The 18,616-nt window shown below is 36.8% G+C and overlaps 2 protein-coding genes across 3 annotated transcripts; one reads left to right on the top strand and one right to left on the bottom strand.

Moving 5' to 3' along the window:
- The first annotated feature begins 372 nt into the window (after positions 1–372).
- micall1a (MICAL-like 1a) lies at positions 373–12,978 on the top strand. Its single transcript, XM_057338164.1, has 16 exons — positions 373–833; positions 2,383–2,431; positions 3,566–3,707; positions 5,083–5,180; positions 7,067–7,191; positions 7,384–7,922; positions 8,014–8,071; positions 8,186–8,559; positions 8,666–8,946; positions 9,097–9,231; positions 9,396–9,522; positions 9,977–10,067; positions 10,223–10,296; positions 10,420–10,534; positions 10,672–10,718; positions 10,804–12,978. The coding sequence occupies exons 1-16, from the start codon at positions 691–693 to the stop codon at positions 10,926–10,928; spliced, it is 2,523 nt and encodes an 840-aa protein (XP_057194147.1). The 5' UTR covers positions 373–690; the 3' UTR covers positions 10,929–12,978.
- Positions 12,979–12,993: 15 nt separating this feature from the next.
- Positions 12,994–18,171, bottom strand: nprl2 (NPR2 like, GATOR1 complex subunit). Of its 2 annotated transcripts, XM_057338166.1 has the most exons (12): positions 18,039–18,171; positions 17,406–17,497; positions 17,002–17,158; positions 16,612–16,780; positions 16,430–16,538; positions 15,940–16,076; positions 14,907–15,004; positions 14,693–14,729; positions 14,498–14,591; positions 14,248–14,362; positions 13,939–14,081; positions 12,997–13,855 (listed from the first exon to the last, which is right to left on the bottom strand). In XM_057338166.1, exons 4-12 carry the CDS (start codon positions 16,771–16,773, stop codon positions 13,788–13,790), a joined length of 963 nt encoding a protein of 320 aa, XP_057194149.1. In that variant the 5' UTR covers positions 16,774–16,780; positions 17,002–17,158; positions 17,406–17,497; positions 18,039–18,171; the 3' UTR covers positions 12,997–13,787. The 2 variants fall into 2 exon arrangements, with proteins under 2 accessions (XP_057194148.1, XP_057194149.1); XM_057338165.1 differs by lacking the exon at positions 17,002–17,158 and having other exon boundaries at positions 12,994–13,855.
- Positions 18,172–18,616: the final 445 nt, after the last annotated feature.

Raw genomic sequence — 18,616 nt, 5'->3', positions numbered from 1 at the left:
AGTGGATTCTCTACGAATAACAGGCACAATTAATGGATGTAGTTCTTATGGTTGTTTTTCTAGTCTAACAATTTTTTTTTAAGTAACTTAACTATAGACATTTTTCCCCCACGTATAGGTTGTAAAGCATTGAAATGTGTTCTAAATGTAGACGTTGCTCTGTATTTAATGCCGAAATAGCGCAGCTCCGCCGTTCAATTGCATGTGTTTAGGCGTAACGTTAACGTAACTTGCCAGGATGCGGACCAAAGCCATAAATGCGCGGTCTATGTAACGTTATTCATAGTTGGTACACTAGCTGTGCTTGACATCTCTCTCCTTTTAGAACAGCTCTGCCGACTTCCGGTTTTAGGCGGGCGCTCATCCGCAGACAGGATCTGACGCAGTCATTTGATTCGGACGTGCCTTCTTGTTACATTTCTACCTCTGTATTATCTACGGAGAATTTTTCAGGATTTTGGACGTAGTGGTTTAAAAACACCGCTAAGAACGAAACATTGCTGAGAAATCGTTAAAGATCATTCTGTAGGAAGGACTATAAAAAGTTAACGGGCTGTCAAGCCTGTAACTCAAGCTGGAGTAGGACGTTTATGTGGGATTTCTGGACAAAAACGAATAAGTTTTTCCTTAGTATGCTTTCATCTAACGGGGTTCTTGTGACGTTGATTTTGGACTGTACCGTATAGAGGCATGGGCTCTCTGAAAGCTTTGCAGGACTGGTGCAGGGTCCAGTGTGAGAGTTACCCTGATGTGGACATTAAAAACATGTCCTCATCCTTTAGAGATGGATTGGCCTTCTGTGCCATCATCCACAGACACAGGCCGGACCTCATGTGAGCATCTTTTACATTTATTTCTTATATTTGTTTGCATTTCCACTGCTCTTTAAAGGACAGACCTCTTCATGTCGTCATGGTATAAATATTTAGCCAGGAGTCAGGACACGCTTCCCTCATATGATGATCTGTGCTATTGTTAGGTGTGACTGAAATAAACAGGAAATGACAAGCTGTTTGACAAAATATTTTAAGTGCTATAGATGGACAAAGTTGGCTTATGGCAGTGCTCACTCAGTGTTAAAAGTTGTTCATGTATGTGTAGACTTCAGCTTTGCCAAAGGTTATTTAAATGGCCTGCCCATGTGATTCAAATCCCACAGAGGGATCAATGAGATTGTGTCTCCATAGAGATCATAGATAATAATGTGCTGCACAATTCGACTTCTGGTTGCTGGCTGGAGTTCATTCTTCCACAGTAGAAGAAAGAAGTCTTTTCAACCTAGTAAATACCTCTAATCTAATCTAAACGAAAAGTAAAAAGATTAGAGGGATATCTTTGGAACAGAACCTTGTAGAAACAAGTGGGTGTGCTCTTTTGATTCAGGCTGGCAATGAGTTTTTACATATCCTGGTAACCCCACACTTTGCAACCAAATATCGTTTAGGCCTGGGCTCTTTGACTTAGTTTGCACACTGTAATAAGGCAATTGAGGGGGTCACTTGAAGTCACATACTGTATGATATCCATCAAACACCCAGAGTTATTATAGTTTTCATTTTAGTTTTATTTCGTTTTATTATAATTTTTTTAATTAGCTTTATTTTTTAATTCTTTAGTTTTTATGTTAATTTTAGTTAAAGTTTTAGCAATTTTGGTATGTGCTTTTGTCATTTTATAATTTATTTGTTTATTTTTTATGTTGCTATATAATATTAATTAATTTCTAATTTATTTCAGTTTTTGTTTATTATTATAATTTTAGTGCTTAAAACTTATTTCAATTTATTTTTGATGCAACATTTCAATTTTTCCTTTAGTTAAGTTTTTCCCCATAATTTGTTGGTCAATATTTTATTTGATTTCAATGAACAGAGATGTTTTCAAAGTTTTAATTTTGGTAAACTAAAATAACCTTGCAAACACCATCAGGAACAAACACAGCAACCAGTTGCTCGAGTTGTTCCTAATCTGTATGATGAACACAGAGAAATATTTTTTGAAGAGTGCTTATAACAGACAGATTTTGCCCTCCATTTTGCCCTCCAAAATTCAATGGTAGTCAAAAATGCCCCAGAACTGTTTGCTGTCCTACATTCTTCAAAAAAAGTAATCTTTTGTGTTCAACAGAAAAAAAAGAAAAAAAAGAAAATTGTCTTACTATGGGAGTCAATGGGGGGCAAAATCTGTCTGGTTATAAGCATTCTTCCAAAGATCTTTCTCTGCGTTCGTCAGAACAAAGACATTTATACAGATTTGGAACAACTCGAAGATGAGTAAATGATGACAGAATTTTCATTTTTGGGTGAAGTATCCCTTTCAGGACACAGACATTGCAAATCCATCTTCTGTTGCTAACCATGTTTTTTTTTCTTTGTTCCTTAGGGACTTTGACTCCCTTTCAAAAGAAAATGTCTATGAGAACAATCGACTGGTGAGTATCACACCAACAGCTTGTGCAGTCAGAAGCAAAATCGTCGCCACTAACAAATCTTACACTTTTGGTTTGGTTTTTAGAGGAAGTGGTTGCAGAAAAACACCTACATGTAAATTGACACACAGCTATCACAGTCTAATTAGAAACCTACAGACAATTCATGCATAAATGTTGCTAATGTACATATTTTCAAATATTTGCTATGGTATCTTGTACAGTATTTTGTATGTATTGTACATGTGTTCTGTATACAATATATTATATCAATTTCATGTTTTCATGAATTTGCTAAATACATTTTTTCCCTATTTCTACATTAATTATCAATTCTATTATTACTATATCTAGCTTAATTGCCTCTTTGTTTTACAACGTGTATTCTGTACAGAACATTCTGTGAAAATATAACCTTGAAATCTTTAATATTGACTGAGGAAGGTCGTGTCAAAGATTGAAATCATAGTACAATGAATGGTTGAAACGTTGGTGCTCGTTGTCTCAGAAGTAGTATATGAGACTTGAGCCTGGTTTTGACAGGCAGGGTCACATATGTCAAACAAAAGTGTTAAGTTCGGTTGAAACCATGATGCCGTAGTTCTTTTATACTTTTATTATAAAAGAACTACGGCATCATGGTTTCAACCGAACTTAACTTGTAGCTACAGCATCTGGCATCTTTGCTTTTTTAAATTATGTGATAATGCTTTGCATGTTTAAATAAATCTAGATCCTGTTATAATTAGGGAAGTAGCACCTTGATCACTTCCAGATGAATAGTTCATATTCATGTTTAAACAGCTAATGTTTTAACATGTATTTTAGGATCATATCAAAAATGAATATATGGTGGAACAAGCCAGATTTTTTACAACTTTCACGCGTCCATGCATTCTCTCAGTCTTTCACATTGCTGTTCACATAGACTTTACCGAGGTTTGTTTTTGTTGAAATTCAACACACAGAATTTGGAAAGACATGAGGTCTGGCGTTGAAACAGTTTTGTATATATAATATAAAAAATCTTTTTAATCCAAGGTTATCCCATAGTCTTTGCTATATTATTTGTGTATTTGGTGTTTTAATACATTGTTTAAGCACTGATACTGTGATGTCAACTCTCTTTTTTCAAAGGCATTTGAGGTTGCAGAAAGCGAGTTAAATATTCCAGCCCTGCTGGATCCAGAAGACATGGTGTCCATGAGCGTGCCTGACAGATTGAGTATTATCACCTACGTCTCTCAGTATTATAACTACTTCACCAACAAATACCAAGGTACAGTATGTATAAAAAAAAACTGTATTGTCTATATCTTGCATAATGTGCCTGTAAGGACAAAGCACCAGAGAAAGGCAAAATGAGGCAGAGGTGGTACCTTTGTAATAATCAACAATATGTAAATACAATAGCAAGCTATATTGCTTGCATTTATATCGCATGAACAAGAGTATCTTACATGAAACATTTAAACTATTGCTATTTGTTTGTAACATATTTTATTGGACTATAATTTGGATTATTTAGGCTCAGTCTTACAAACCAGTTTTAATCAAAAGTGTAAAGCACATGCTGTTTGTTGAGCTCTTCTTCATGTAATAAGAATGGTGTTTGAGACTCTAAATATACCTTAAAGCAATGACCAATTTAGAATCTTGGTGCATTTTCCTGTCTAAGATATGTCTCCTACAGCAAGGCAGCATCAACGTTTTACCTTTGTTAGAATGATATAACCCTGGTCCGGTTCAGTGGCGTTACAAAGCTCTACACTAAAGTGACATTATTTGTCAGCATTTTACAGTGTCCCCACTCTGGTTATAAACCAAAATATGATTGGTTTTGTCACAGTGAGAACCGAAAGTGTCACAGAGTGCAGTGCACCGTGTGTGTGTCATGATACATTGCTCTAGTAACCAGCATTACAGTTTTTTGTGACTTATGGCACAGTAGACACTCTGTTGGCTCGGACCAAACAAGATAGCCTTTGTTGCTCTTGTGCCCTCCCAACTCGCCAGTTTGTGCGTTGTCCCTCCTCGGATCACTGAGACAATTCCTTTTCGCTCCACAGAAGTTAAATACGGGTTTTAAATGACATGAGGTTTAAATAAATGATGACAGAATTTTTATCTGAACTCGCCTTTTAATCTTGCAACCGCTGTTTTGTGAATCTGAGATCTGCATACTCTTGCCGGTGCAAAACTTGACATTGGTGGATTGACTCTGACCCAGGTCATGTCCCGATCCCGCACCCCGTCTCTTACCGTCATGCTCCTGTCTGCCTCCATTGTCCCGGGTATAAATTTAATAAATATTAAAGTATGAAAAATTAAACATTTAGACTAAATTGTCACTTTTAAATTGGAGTCAGTTTAAATTCATAACCAAGTCACCAATAAAAAAAATTGAACATGCGAGGTACAGTATCCCCTCCTCACACCATTATATTCAGTTTTTGGCCAATGGGTGGTTCTTACAAACAAAACTGAGTGTGGACATGGCCACGTTGGAGAACCGCTGTTTTAAATCATCCATTTCTAAGGTATCTTACTTTTGGTAATGTCTTACTTATTTGCCAAATGGATAAATATAAATAGATTTAGAAATTGCTGAACATCATAATGTTGAATGACCCATCTAAATAATCTCTTTTTAGATAACTCCACGTGCATGAAGAGACCCGCTTTTCCAGGCTTCAACGAACAAGTCATAAAGAAACCATCATCTCCAGAGGAACAGGCCACTAAGACAGAAGTAAGGATAAAAATATATATATTATTAGAAAATTGTTAGTTTCATATTGTAATCATTAGAGTTTAAAGAGTACATTCCTCGAGATCATAAAAAATACATTTCATGAAGTGTTTAATTTTGCCGTGTTTGAATGTAAGCAATCTGCCAAGTTGTAAATCCGAAGGTGAACGAATAACAAAGTTATTAATTTATAAAAAAGGTAATCGACTCTGAATCACGCGAACAAGTCATGACCTGTCCGAATCTTTAACCACAATGTATCTACGTCACTAGAAATAATCCCCGCCTAGGACTGACTGCGAAAATTTAACTCTCTCCTCCCACTGTACTAGCTCGTTCGTGACGTGTGCATCATGTCTAAGAGAAGCTGTGTTCTATGTAGTGAAACTAAGTCAGTCTTATTTTCACTACCAAAGGAAGAACTTCTGAGGAAAAAATGGTTACTATTTATTTTTCAAACGACACCAAAGGAGTATAAACCGAACGTTTTACTTTGCGTGCGTCATTTTACCGAAGATTGCTTCATCAATCTTGGCGCCTTTACTGCAGGATACATTAAACGTCTTTCCTTAAAAGATGTTGCAATACCAACTTTATTTGGACCTGTAAGCTCCACCGAATCACAACCTGTAAGTGTGACTCTTTATTTTTGTCTTTACTTAAAATTAAATTTGTGTGACGTTATCTCATGTCTGTGTTTAGCTAACGTTACCGTTATTTTTGGGGTTGTTACTGTTTGTTTACCTAACGTTAGCTATAAACTCGTTGCGCTAATGTAAGTGTTCAACCATATTAACTCACAAATTCTTTATTTCAAGAACTGCGTGGTGTACTATAGTTATAATAACATCTGAAGATACGAACACCGTACACTGTATGCCGTGATAACTAACTGTTACAAGAGAAGTGTCTAAAACAGTCCTTTTTCTTACTGGCATCTGTATAAGGATTAAAGAATGATTCGTCAGACTCGGGCTCGAACTGGTAAGGTAAAATCGACGCCATCTCTCTCTATACACTGTTAATATCCAACCACCTGCAAACCGTAATACAGTTGTAATGATAGGCGGTCCATTTGCGACACATGCTGAACGCATTTGACCAATCACAGCAGACTAGACCATTTGACCAATCACAGCAGACTAGACCATCTGACCAATCACAGCAGACTACACTATCTGACCAATCAGATCAGACTACGCTGGCGGAAAGGCGGAGATTACACAGATGAATCGCGGAACGAATCATTTGAGAGTCAGTCAAGAAGTAAGGTAATAAAAACTGCTTATTATTACGAAATAATAGTATTTTTACATCATGTATGTACATAAACTTGTTGTCGGACACTCCATAAACCAAAATAAGCCCTTAAAAATATTGAGGAATGTACTCTTTAAGCATGGTGTGCTAGATGTCACATATACAAGTGGTATATACCATTGGAATCCTTGGTTAAGATCAAACAAAACCCATATTTTCTATTACAATCATATATTTTTTGTTCCTTTCTTTGTTCTTTGAAACCAAAACAAATAATTTAACAAAAAAGTCCTGGATTTTGTCCTTACAGTGGCAGTGAATGGTATGTCTTGAGAATAGCCCATTTTTTGAGAATAGGAATGTGTCCTCAAAGAAATGGTCACAGGCCAAGATTTTCATGAAATAATGGGTTTACAGGAATAGTGGAATTTATCGTTGAAACTCACAAGATGACCTTGGAATTAACCCTATATAATAACAACACAACAGATGTGCTAGTTTCTTCCATCTACTGTAGATCTCCAAAGTAAGAAAAAGCTAACTTGTTTGATCTCATGAGCCTCTGTCCTTTCTCTGTCTATTTTCTACCTTCTGTCGTTGTCCTGGTTTCTGGTTTTCCTGCGTAGTTGGGCGTAGATAGCCAATCAAAAAGCAACACTCTGAGCAGCAGCTGCCTAGTCTGTGGAAAGCACGTTCACCTGGTTCAGAGGATCCTCGTTGACGGCAAACTTTATCATCGGAACTGCTTCAGGTGATCGATATACTGCCTGGTTTAATACCTACGTCAATGGAAAACGTTTCACCTGTCTGTTGATTTTAATGCATAATTACTTTGTTCTGAGCATGAAAGAACCCTACAATTTTGAATGGGATGTGTGATTATATTATAGATAATCCACAGTTTTCCCTCTGCACTGTTTTAGAGTATCTGCTCTAATTTCAGATGCAGAGAATGTAGCAACACGTTACTTCCTGGCTCCTACAAGTTCACAGAGGATGCTGGATCGCTAGTTTGCACACATCACTTTACCAGGTCCACCAGTCAAAACTGTCACCCCGATCTGAGTAATCAACTAGTGCCTACAAGCTCAAGCCCCAAAGACCCACCCAATAGAAGTATACAGGAGTCTACAGCATCACAAAGTGATGATAACGCTCCAGAGAGAGAGGATGCGTTCAGACATGAAACGTCAAGAGAAAATCATCCGGACAGCAGCTCAGAGGAGAAGACAGAGCAAGTTCACCAAAATCCTTTTGATGAATCTGAAGAGGAGGAACAGGACCCCCATCAAGAAGATGAAGCAGGAAACAAGCCAGCTGCTGATGGAAGTAATAGTGTCCTTCCTTCAATGCCAGTGAGGAGTACCGCAGCAGAGGGTCCGCCAGTACCAAAGCCTAGACGGGTGTTGGAACCCTCTCCCGCCCCTCGTCCTGTCCCCAGACCACGCCCACCCAGACCCACTGAGAGCTTGACGGTGAATGGTGAGCAGTAATCCTGATCTGGTCGATTTCAAATAGCTTTTAATGCAATTTATGTGTGAAATTAAAACAAGTGTCCTCATTGTGACTTTAGGAGACACTCATAGTGGATCAGTTCCTGTACCAAGAGAGAGATCACACTCACCTGCTGGGTAATGTCACCGCTGATGTCTCTACTAATGTATCTCTTATAAATTTGAATGTGTGTTCATTGTGACGTTTGTTGTATATTCATTTACCTCATTTTCCTCCTTTGATGTACGCAGCAAAGCAGCTGACACTCCTAAACCAAAAGACCCACCCTGGCTGGCTCTTGTCCAGTCAGAATCCAAGAAAAAAACAGCACCTCTCCCACCCGGTATTCCCAGTCTAGCCTCTTCTGGCTCAGCTTCTTCTCTAAAAGAGGAGAGATCAGAACCAGTCGCTGTTCTCAATCCCTTTGATGATGAGGGTGATGATGAAGACGGAGAGCCAGAAACCAGTGCTGAACCTCCCTTAGGTCCAGTGGTGTCCAACCATCCTTGGTATAGGATCACTCAAGCTGCTAAAGACACAGATGGAGACGCCAGTGGAAAAAGTCCCGCAAGTGTTGGAAGAAAGAAGCGACCAGCACCCCAAGCTCCAAAATCAACGTCATCAGGTGACTAAATACACTTGTTACACGTTCTATACTAAACTAGATAAAATTGTACCAATGTCTAATGGTTTGTACTGGTCTTACCTTCTGGACTTTTTATCTTCTCTAGTTCTGAGAAAAGAGAGCATCTCCTCCTCGTACTCGGACTGCAGTGCAGTTCCCCATCGGCCACCTGCTTACAAACAGGACCACTTGTTTATGAAGAGTGTGTCTGAACCATCAATCAACACTTCTACCACCCCAAACCCTCAGCCTTATTGTTCTCCGAGCCGGTCTCTGGCACCACCACCTACCAATACCAGCTCAATGCCAAGCACTCCAGAGACCAGTCGTAGTATGAGACAGCCCCCGCCTCGGCCCTCTTCACAGACACCCAGCACTCCAGCCAAGGTTAGAATTACTCTCGAGATCTAGTTTATCCATATGCGGTCTTTGTCTCTACGAGGAAATCAGAGGCAGGTTTTTCTCCTGTCTAGATGCTCCTGTATTGATTTATGTCTTGTTGTGTCTTATGTTCTACTGTATCACGGTCACGGTTAGCACACCTGTAAAGAGAATCCATTTAATCGGAAGACCACCACCTCTTTCAGCGCTCCTATATCCGGACGCCCAAAAGGCCCTCGTCCTGCACGACCCCCTGCTCCTGGACATGGATTTCCTCTCATTAAACGTAAGGTGAGGCACAAAGACATCATCTTTTGCTGATGTACAGAAAAATGTGTAGAAATTATTGATGTACATGCCCAAGATGTAAGTTGGTAGGGTGAACTTATCCTCAGATGTTTGTCTGTTATTTTATGGTTATAAGTACTCATCCTATGTATGATCTTGTCTGGTAGGTCCAGTCCGACCAGTATATCCCAGTAGAAGATGTTCATAGTGAAATAAGTGATCTGGAGAAACAGTTGGATGAACTGGAGAAGAGAGGTGTTGATCTGGAAAAGAGGTTACGGGACTGTTCAAATGGTATGAGAATCACATGATTCAGCATAATTGATTTTATTGGCTTGAATTATATTCTTCCCGGTTTAGGGTTGAGGCAGTGAAAATGGTTGGATTACCAAAGGGATAGTTCACCCAAAAATGAAAATTCTGCCGTGAATTACTCACTCCAAACCTGTATAAGTTTTGTTGTTCAGTTGAACACAACGATATTTGAAAGAATGTTAGCAACCAACAGTTCTAAGGCACCATTGACTACCCAAACCAACCTACCATAGTAGGAAAAATGACAACGGTAGTCAAAGGTGCCCAGAACTGTTGTTTGTCGGTTGCTAACATTCTTCCAAATATCTTTCTTGATTTAATCTAGTTTTTTTTTACCTTAGTCCTTATTGGAATAGCCCACCCCATGAGAAATCTGGGGCAGGGCTACGTTATTATCGCCTAGATTAAGTGGTTTCATGTTCTATCAATTCAGATGATGCAGAAGAACATCTGCTTGTTGACTGGTTTACTCTGATTCATGAGAAACACTTACTGGTGCGACGAGAAGCTGAGCTGGTCTACACGTAAGCGCATTCTTAGCATACTTTTAACATATAGTAACACAGAAGCCTACTTTGTTGCCATTGTATCTGTGTATCCCTGCTGACATTTTTACTGCACAAAGTCGAATAAAACAAAAATAATTGAATATGTTACATGAATGTGTCTGGTTTATCAGAGCTAAGCAGCAGAACCTGGAGGAAAGGCAGGCAGATGTGGAATATGAGCTTAGATGTTTGCTGAACAAGCCAGGTACAGAAGGCAAACCTATCCCGACACAAAGGGTGTTTTATTGATTTACCCTCTAAATTGCAGCATTCAGCCATTATGTAATCCCTCCTTTCTTTTTCTCTTTATCGCATTTGACTTTGACAGAGAAAGAATGGACATCAGATGACAAAGCCAGGGAGCAGCAGTTGATGTCAGAACTTGTCACTATTATTGAGCAGAGGAACCAGATCATTAACAACATGGATCAGGATAGACAGAGGTAATGAATCATTGTACACATGCTCGAGTTTATTTGAAAAGCCTGTTATTTTTCTGTAAACATGGGTGGGTTTGAAATAGGACGTAGGTTTGTTATTATTATTGTGAGGTTTGCATGCTCTTTAATATCTCCTTTAGGGAGGAGGAGGAAGACAAACTGGTAGCAGCTATGCTTAAGAAAAAAGGTGAGTAATATTTTCTCGGTTTACACCCTGATTACTCACTTATTCATACCTGAGCATACCTGTTTGATTAATTCTTTTTTGTTAGAGTTTCGTGGAGAAGGTGAGCTGAAGAAGAAAGCAGGAAAGTTTAAGCCCATGAAGGTTCTGAGGAGATTGAGCACCAAGAGTGAAGGACTAAAGGGCAATATTGCCAAAAAAGAGAACATATGAGAGCGAGAGAAATGTATAATATGTAACTTGATAGCTAATTCTTATCTCCCAGAAGGGCTGTCACAATATCAGATTGTTTCTTTCTAGATGATTATTATGGCCAAAATAATTTTATTAAAAAAAAAGAAATAAGGATCAATAATCAGTGAAATTCATCTTTCATTTTGTTTGCCAATGATTCGTAATGAAAATGTGCGTATAGAGAGGCAATGAGAGAATTGCTAACCATTGTGGCTCTCAAGGCTAAATGTTAAACGGGTACAATAATGTAAAGATGTTAACCAGATACTGGCTCTAAATCATTTACTACAATATCAGTATTAACACAGTATCATTAATCACTGTCTGATCGACAACACTGGTATGTTTTGACACCCCAAATTATGTTTATATTACTGTAAAATAGAGCAAGTCACCAGTAATACTGATTAACATATATCAGCTTTACTGCTACTACATCTGTTAAAATGGGTTCTGTTATGACATTTTACAAAGTCTTGATATTTTAAGTTATTCTAAAAACTTAAATTAAGCATTTAGTCTGCTAACATACATGTACATGTCTCTTTAAACCAGTGATTCTCAAACTGGGGCCGTGGCCTCCTGGGGGACCCCAAGATGGTTCCAGGGGGGGCACAGATTTTGTGGCATTTTAGAAATATAGATATTTATCATACATTTTGTGCAATCAAACATCAGAAAAACAACACCACCATCCAAAAGAATTGATGTTTTAGCATTGTTTAACTGACTATTTTCTTGGTTTAATTAAAATTTTAAGTTTAAGATTATAAATCTTTATTTGGGGGGCCGCAAAGCAACGCACGCTACTGAAAGTGACCTATTAGTCAGATATGGTGACCCATACCCGAAATGTGACCTCTGCATTTAACCCATCCAGAGAGTAGTGAACACACGCACAGCAAGTGGTGAACACACGTACACCCGGAGCAGTGGGCAGCTATCACTGCAGCGCCAAAGGGGGCCTTACAACAAAAAAGTTTGAGAACCACTGCTTTAAACACACAAAACAGCGGATGATAAAGTCCTTAATGAAGTGCACCGTGAGTGGGAAATGGAACCCCCTTAATAGTAATATAAATTAATAGGTTTACTAAATTGTTGATGGTTATGACAAATTTAGTTTGGATTTACAGCTCAAATTATTTTATTTGACACCATAATCTCTACATGAAGAGTTCAAAAATCATGTTTTTATTGTGTTAGTTGGCTGTATTTTTTTTTAGTTATTATGGCTTAAATCAAAACAAACCAACTGCAGTTTGATTGATATTAATGCATAATAATAAAACATGATTTTTGACAAATTTTAAAAACCGAGTTATCTCATTTTGGAACCAAACTCTTCATGTAATCTCTCCATTTTAAAATACTACAGCTGAAAATGTGATATTTAATGTTCTAAACAACGTTTTAAGTTTCTGTGAAAATTGCAGTGTAATTTGGAGTTGCTCCACTATAGTGTGGGAAACCATCAAACCTGTGAATGAATCAAATGCCGTGTTCATTTATGTTGTTGAGAGTGAATCGGAGCAGCCAGACATTTTTAAATGCAGAAATGTTGCCAATGAACAAGAAAACCCATGTTAACTATACTGTATGTGTGTTTTTAGTATTTAGCAATAACAGGTCTTCCTCAGGCTTTCAAGGCCCCTGAAATGTGTGATTATGCAATAATAATTTTTTTTAGACTTTAACTGCAAAGAATGTCTGTGAGACATTGCATGCTGGGTTGTAAATCTCTATTAACATGAAATTTACTTCTGAAGGAGTGCCTCGAATCGGTTTAATTTATGGCTGGATGTCCTCAATTGGACATTCAGTGTCTTAAAATATTTTGTTGCCATCTCATTATGTGTCTCATCTATACATATTGTGTGTATACTGTACATCAAACGTAACTATTTTTTGTCTGTAAGAAAATATGTGTTTTGTCTTTGTTGTTGAACAAATATAGAATGCTTGTTGTCTAAAATAATCCCAGGGCTTTTAGGTTGGAAGACTTAAAAAAATAAAAACTTAAAACACATCGGGTGTTTTGTAGTTCTTTGTTTTAACTAGCAAATCTTTATACATCTTGTATTGAGTTTCCCTCTAGCATACAGTAGTACATGACAAAGGTATTGGCAATACAAAGAAACACATGAAAAAAGTAAAAAAAAAAAGTATTGCAGTTCGTAAAAAGAACAATTTTTCATCATCCTGTTAGGGGCATACAATGCTTCCAAATTAAACTCAGAACATTTCTAAGAAAGATCTCAGCATCATACAGCCGCAACTGGAAAACCAAAGACAAATGGAGGATTTTTCTAAAGAACAGTAAGCAGCAGCTTTCAAATGTAAGCAGTAACACTGGTGTTTTCTTTAATGTGTTGAAAAATTGTTTTTAAATTATAATTCTGGGTAAAACTTTACAAGGTTCCATTTATAAACATCAGTTGATGCATTAGCTTAAGTTAACAATAAACAACAGTATTTATTAGTCTTTGTTAATATAAATTAATTAATGTTAACCAAAAGAACCTTATTGCAAAGTGTTGCCACAACATGTAACAAGCACATATAATTTTTTTCATAAAATTGCTTTCTCATGAAGAACTTTGAGCACTTAAGTAATTCAAGCATGTAAGTACAATTAACACAACAGCATGTTAAGCATGTTCTCATTTTAATCTAAGATAACATCAAATATTAACTGGGGCAGATGATTAAATAAATCAAGGTACAGAACAAAACAAAGCGCTTAACAGCAAGAACCAATCTGTTTGTAGCTTTTCTTAAATGTATTACTTTACTATTGTAAATCACATGACATACTCCCATCTTATTTATACTACCTTATTTCCAGCAAACAACAATGTTAAGGTCATTCTCCAAGCGTTCATCTAACTCCCTGTAACTCATTCCTGCAAACAAACACAAGAAATATTGTTACAAAAAATGATTTAAGTGAAGCAATATACACATGAGTAACATCTACAATACTTGCCAGTTTTGCAACAGATTTCATCGTAACTATGGCAGCCAGTATAAAGTCTGGGTGGACGGCTCCTATCATCTCTAACAACCTTGACTGGATACTTCTGCAGCCGGCGAATTAGATTTTTCATCAAGCCAAACTGTATTAACTTCCTACATCAACAGACAGAATGAAACATAAAAACAATATACATCATTTTTACAGATCAACCTGGTTGTTTTAAAAAGTTGTGCTAAGACAAAAACAATCTTCTTAACCTATAAATATTTATATACTGTATATATATATATATATATATATATATATAGACAGCCTTGCCTTTCATCCACCCTCTGTAGCTGCTGAGAATAGCGGGAACACAGATCACGCACAGTTGTACCCGGGGTTAAACCACAATACAACAGGAACACATCCCTCAGACTTGTCCTGTGGCCTGATGACACATGAATACAAGACAGTAAAATGTCTATTGTAAACAAACATTTAAACATCCTCATATGAATATATTCTAATGATCTATCAATTTAAACTGAATTGAAATTCTAACAAGAAAAGGATTGTGTCTTACCTGGCTTACTGACGTAAGATAGACAGTCTTCCTGAAGGTCTTTATCATCTATTAAGTTGTGAACTTTAGGTGTTGTGCAGTAAACATTTGAGTACTGCGGAACATGGAAACCAGAAACAAGAATGTAAGAAAAAGAATATAGAATACAATTTAAAGAATGTATTAGACAAACAAAATAAGAATACACTGTTTTACCTGAAATATTGATACCAGTGTTACAACTTCATAATATCTGTAAAAGAAAAGTATTGTTAATCCAGTTGCCATGACTCTTTTTTTTCTATTCTTTGTACTACATGTGTCATTTCTACAGTCCAGTGTCACTTATCCAAACTGTAAATATTGGCAAAAGTGGCTGAAATAAGAATTATTCTGACATAAGTATATCAGTTTAACAAACCATACTTACAATAAATTCTGAACAGCAATCCGCACCAAATTAAGCTCAACGTCAGCCTCAGCAGAGATCTTCTGAATATGCCGGTAGCCATCTACAGAAGGCAGGATCTGCAAAACATGAAAACAACTACTTTTATATTATTTCTTAGATGTCAACTTCTTATGATAACATTTTAAGTTTATACTGATACTCTACAGTATGAAATTATACACTGTACTACTTTTCTAAACAAAATCATCTAGTAGTCTTCATAATAAATACTGTACAATAATAAAACAATAAACAATAAAGAGCATATCGATGTGAAGATTTTAACAAACATGCTCCAATTAAAATAAATTCTGTAAAAACGTTTTTTGTTTGTTTTTACCAAAGGTTTTTTTTACCATACTGATAGGTCAGATGTCTATATTTGGTGGATTAAATACCCATGTGAAGTTTTTAAAGCACCTTTTGTTTTTAAAGCATATTTTTCCATAGTCTGGTAAGTGAATTTTCCATAACGGAGCTGTCAGATCCATAAGGGTCCATATTCCTCATAAATGGGCAAATGAAAATAACTTTTCTGTGGTCTATGAAGATTAATCCCTTCTCTATTTGTTGGGTTTAGTAAAATATAAACAGATTATTTAATATATTGGTAATAAATACATTCTCTGAGAATTTATATTTCAAATCTTTACTCGATTTGCCCTACACCAAAATGTTTCTAGAATGTAGTCTCTGGCCATGGTTGGCATGTAGACATTCAACTTATTCAAGTCTTGCATAGAAAATTGTTTAGTAAAATAAGTTTAGTAAAATCTTATAACAGAAAAACGTTTATCTTTTGCATGACACCATTTACAGTACAATGTCAGAATGAATGCCCCTGTGCTTCTGACGGCAAAATATGATTTAGGTTTTCTTTTTTAAAAATATGTTGTTTTTAGTATGTGGTATTCGTTTGTATTATAGTTTAGGTAATAGTATATTGTTATATGGTTCATGCTGGACATTTAAAAATCATATCTCAGATGTAAATATATGCAATTTATACAACCTGTTGAGTGGTGAGATCCCACTGTGACTTTATGAAGTAGTCCTTATTCTTAGTAAACACTGGCACATCATACTCCTGAACAACCAGAGGATCCTTTCTTTGTTTTATCAGCTTCAGGTGGATGGTGTTGGAGTCATCTGCCAGAAAACCGTGAGAGAAGTTCATTTTAAATACAGTGAGAAACACTGACAGCGGTAACCAATGAGAGGATTTACTATCTCCGTGGGGACAGTCCATAGGCGTAACGTTTTTTATACTGTACAAACTGTATATTCTATCCCCTACCCCTAACCCAACCCCTAAACCTAAAGATCATAGAAAACTTTTTGCATTTTTAGATTTAAAAAAAATATTGTTCTGTACAATTTATAAGCTTTTTTGCCAATGGGGACCTCAATTTTGGCCCTCACGGTGACACGAGTCCCCATGTATTGATGTGCATTCAGGGTTAGGTCCCCACCGGGATATACAAACAGGAACACACACACACCAATAGGTAGGGTGCAGGCTCCTTTAACATTAAGTTCCTCCATAAGTGTGGACAGGATAGGCAGCAGCTTCTGTTTACTCTCCTCCTTTGAAATGAATCCACTTTCAAGCTGTTGAACACATACAAAAGAACATTTTAACATAAAAAAAATCAAATGAATAGCAAAACAGAGGAACACTTACCTCCAGAGTTGTTAGGTAGCCGGATAGCTTTTTGACAATAGGCTCTAAAGCACATGTTTTTGTCCTGGCATCACATACTAAACCTAAGTTGAAGAGTAAGGCATTCCGGCTGTATTTCTTATGCTCGATGCATACTGGACAGCCGATCAACTTCTTTCCCATGGCAGTCCTGAATCAATCACACAGTTAAGTCTTATTACCAAGTGATCATTTCAACTGTGACTGGCCCTGACTGGCAACTCAATTTAAGTTCAAGAAAGCAAGGGCCGTTTCTCAATATGCGTTCTTCAGCGATCTTGTGTCCTCGTGTTCTCACTCTATGTCATCAATAACCGTCAAAGTCCAGTTCCAATACTCAAGTACACAAGAACAGAGAACGCTTGAAAGTACCCGGATGTGTTCTTGATATCAAGGATGCATCGAATGCATAAGGAACCCGTTTGAAGTCCCAAAAGTCACTGCGGTGCTTCCATCCAACCAAGTTCGTTCTTCTGAGGCTGCCTCGCAAGACCAGTCTCCACGAATACACAAGTCCATTCTTTGCGTTCTTGGAATTGAGAAACGGCCAAGATCAAGACATTGCAATTATGTAAAAAAAAAAAAAACATAATAATCAAAGTTAATTTTGTTGTGCCAGTCAGTTTTTGGGTGACCCAGTGTGTACAGACAGTCTGCAGTCTTGTTAATGACCCCATTTTAAATATCGGTCTATGCACTATTTCTGCATGTAATATGCATATTAGTATGTAATGTGTATTATTGTATGTAATATGTATATAAAGTTCTGTACATACACTGTTATGAGCTTGTTCTGCAGTTCTGGTTTGGTGATAATGTACACCTGCACAGTATCAAACAGCTCCCTCGAAATATATTCTTCCGGAACCTTCAATCAAAAACAAAGAATAATTAAGCTTGAATAAAATTGCAAGATTGATATAAGGATCAACATCACCCTTAATTATTTTTACAATTAGGTATTTTCATTTATTTCTTTATTTATTTTTTGAACACAACAATGTCTATGATCAATTATTCTTTAAGTCCTCTTTCCTTGGTTCCTCATTTATTTTTAATAAACCTTGAAGCTAAGATGTGTAAAACTTTTTACTGCTGATAGAGACATGCTACAGCTAAAACTGTAAATTCCACATCACACTGCAGAGCTGCTAGCAATTGAATGTTAATGAATAAACTATAATACAATAAAGAGTTGTTTTTAGTTTTTACATAGTGGTGTGAGATATTTTATAAACTGTAACTTTAGTAAAGTGGTGGTCAAAAGTGTAGTCACAAGAATATAATAAAACGCTATTTAAGACTTTAAATTTGAAACCCCATCTGTAAAAAAGCCTTATGTTTGCAGATTGTCGTGTAATTCTATAAATTCCTCCATTTAGCTTCCAAACGTTCTTCTGCGTCGTTACCTGATATGTGATCTTTGGTCCCAAGGTTGGATGAAATTCACTAAAAAATATACATTCGATTCCCTGATGTGTTTCCATATTCAGTAGCAAATTCATAAACAGCAAATCATTCTTCTTCTTTTTTGGTGTCATTCTGGCGGTTGGCAAAACAAGTTTGGCACATTTCCGCCCCCTACTGGGATTGAGACTGAGGAGCATTGACGATGGGGGAAAGTATTTTTTAACAGCTATTACCTTTTTATATTTTAACAAAAATCTTAAAAATTTTAAAGCATTGCTTAATAAATGTAAAGACACTTATATTTAGGCATTTTTATTCGTGGTGAATTCTGGATCTGTTAGGACATTTGTTGGAGTGTTTCTTAGAACAGGATTAGAAAACACTGTAGTTGTAGTCTGTGCAAGTTGTTTTAGGCCACAATCAGCAGTCCTGGGAGTGAATTTTATGGTGGAACCGACTTCCACTTCACTAGACTTTTTATACATGAATTAGCATCAGTTTAACGTATTTCATGCACAAATACAGTATGCAGTTTCTGTACAGTATTATTATTCCCCCGACTAGAGTCCCCCAGTGA

This window comes from Triplophysa rosa, linkage group LG7, assembly GCF_024868665.1.
Source record: "Triplophysa rosa linkage group LG7, Trosa_1v2, whole genome shotgun sequence".
Taxonomy (NCBI): Eukaryota; Metazoa; Chordata; class Actinopteri; order Cypriniformes; family Nemacheilidae; genus Triplophysa; species Triplophysa rosa.
This window is presented reverse-complemented; position numbering and strand designations above follow the sequence as displayed.

Excerpts from the sequence above, each read along its gene's own strand:
- micall1a (XM_057338164.1), top strand. The coding sequence starts at position 691 with ATGGGCTCTCTGAAAGCTTTGCAGGACTGGTGCAGGGTCCAGTGTGAG. Across the intron at positions 5,181-7,066 it reads AACAGGCCACTAAGACAGAA|TTGGGCGTAGATAGCCAATC; the intron begins GTAAGGATAAAA and ends TTTCCTGCGTAG. Across the intron at positions 9,523-9,976 it reads GTTACGGGACTGTTCAAATG|ATGATGCAGAAGAACATCTG; the intron begins GTATGAGAATCA and ends CTATCAATTCAG.
- nprl2 (XM_057338165.1), bottom strand. The coding sequence starts at position 18,170 with ATGACACCAAAAAAGAAGAAGAATGATTTGCTGTTTATGAATTTGCTA. Across the intron at positions 16,781-17,405 it reads CAGAACAAGCTCATAACAGT|GACTGCCATGGGAAAGAAGT; the intron begins GTATGTACAGAA and ends TGATTGATTCAG. Across the intron at positions 14,082-14,247 it reads CTACAGAGGGTGGATGAAAG|GAAGTTAATACAGTTTGGCT; the intron begins GCAAGGCTGTCT and ends CTGTTGATGTAG.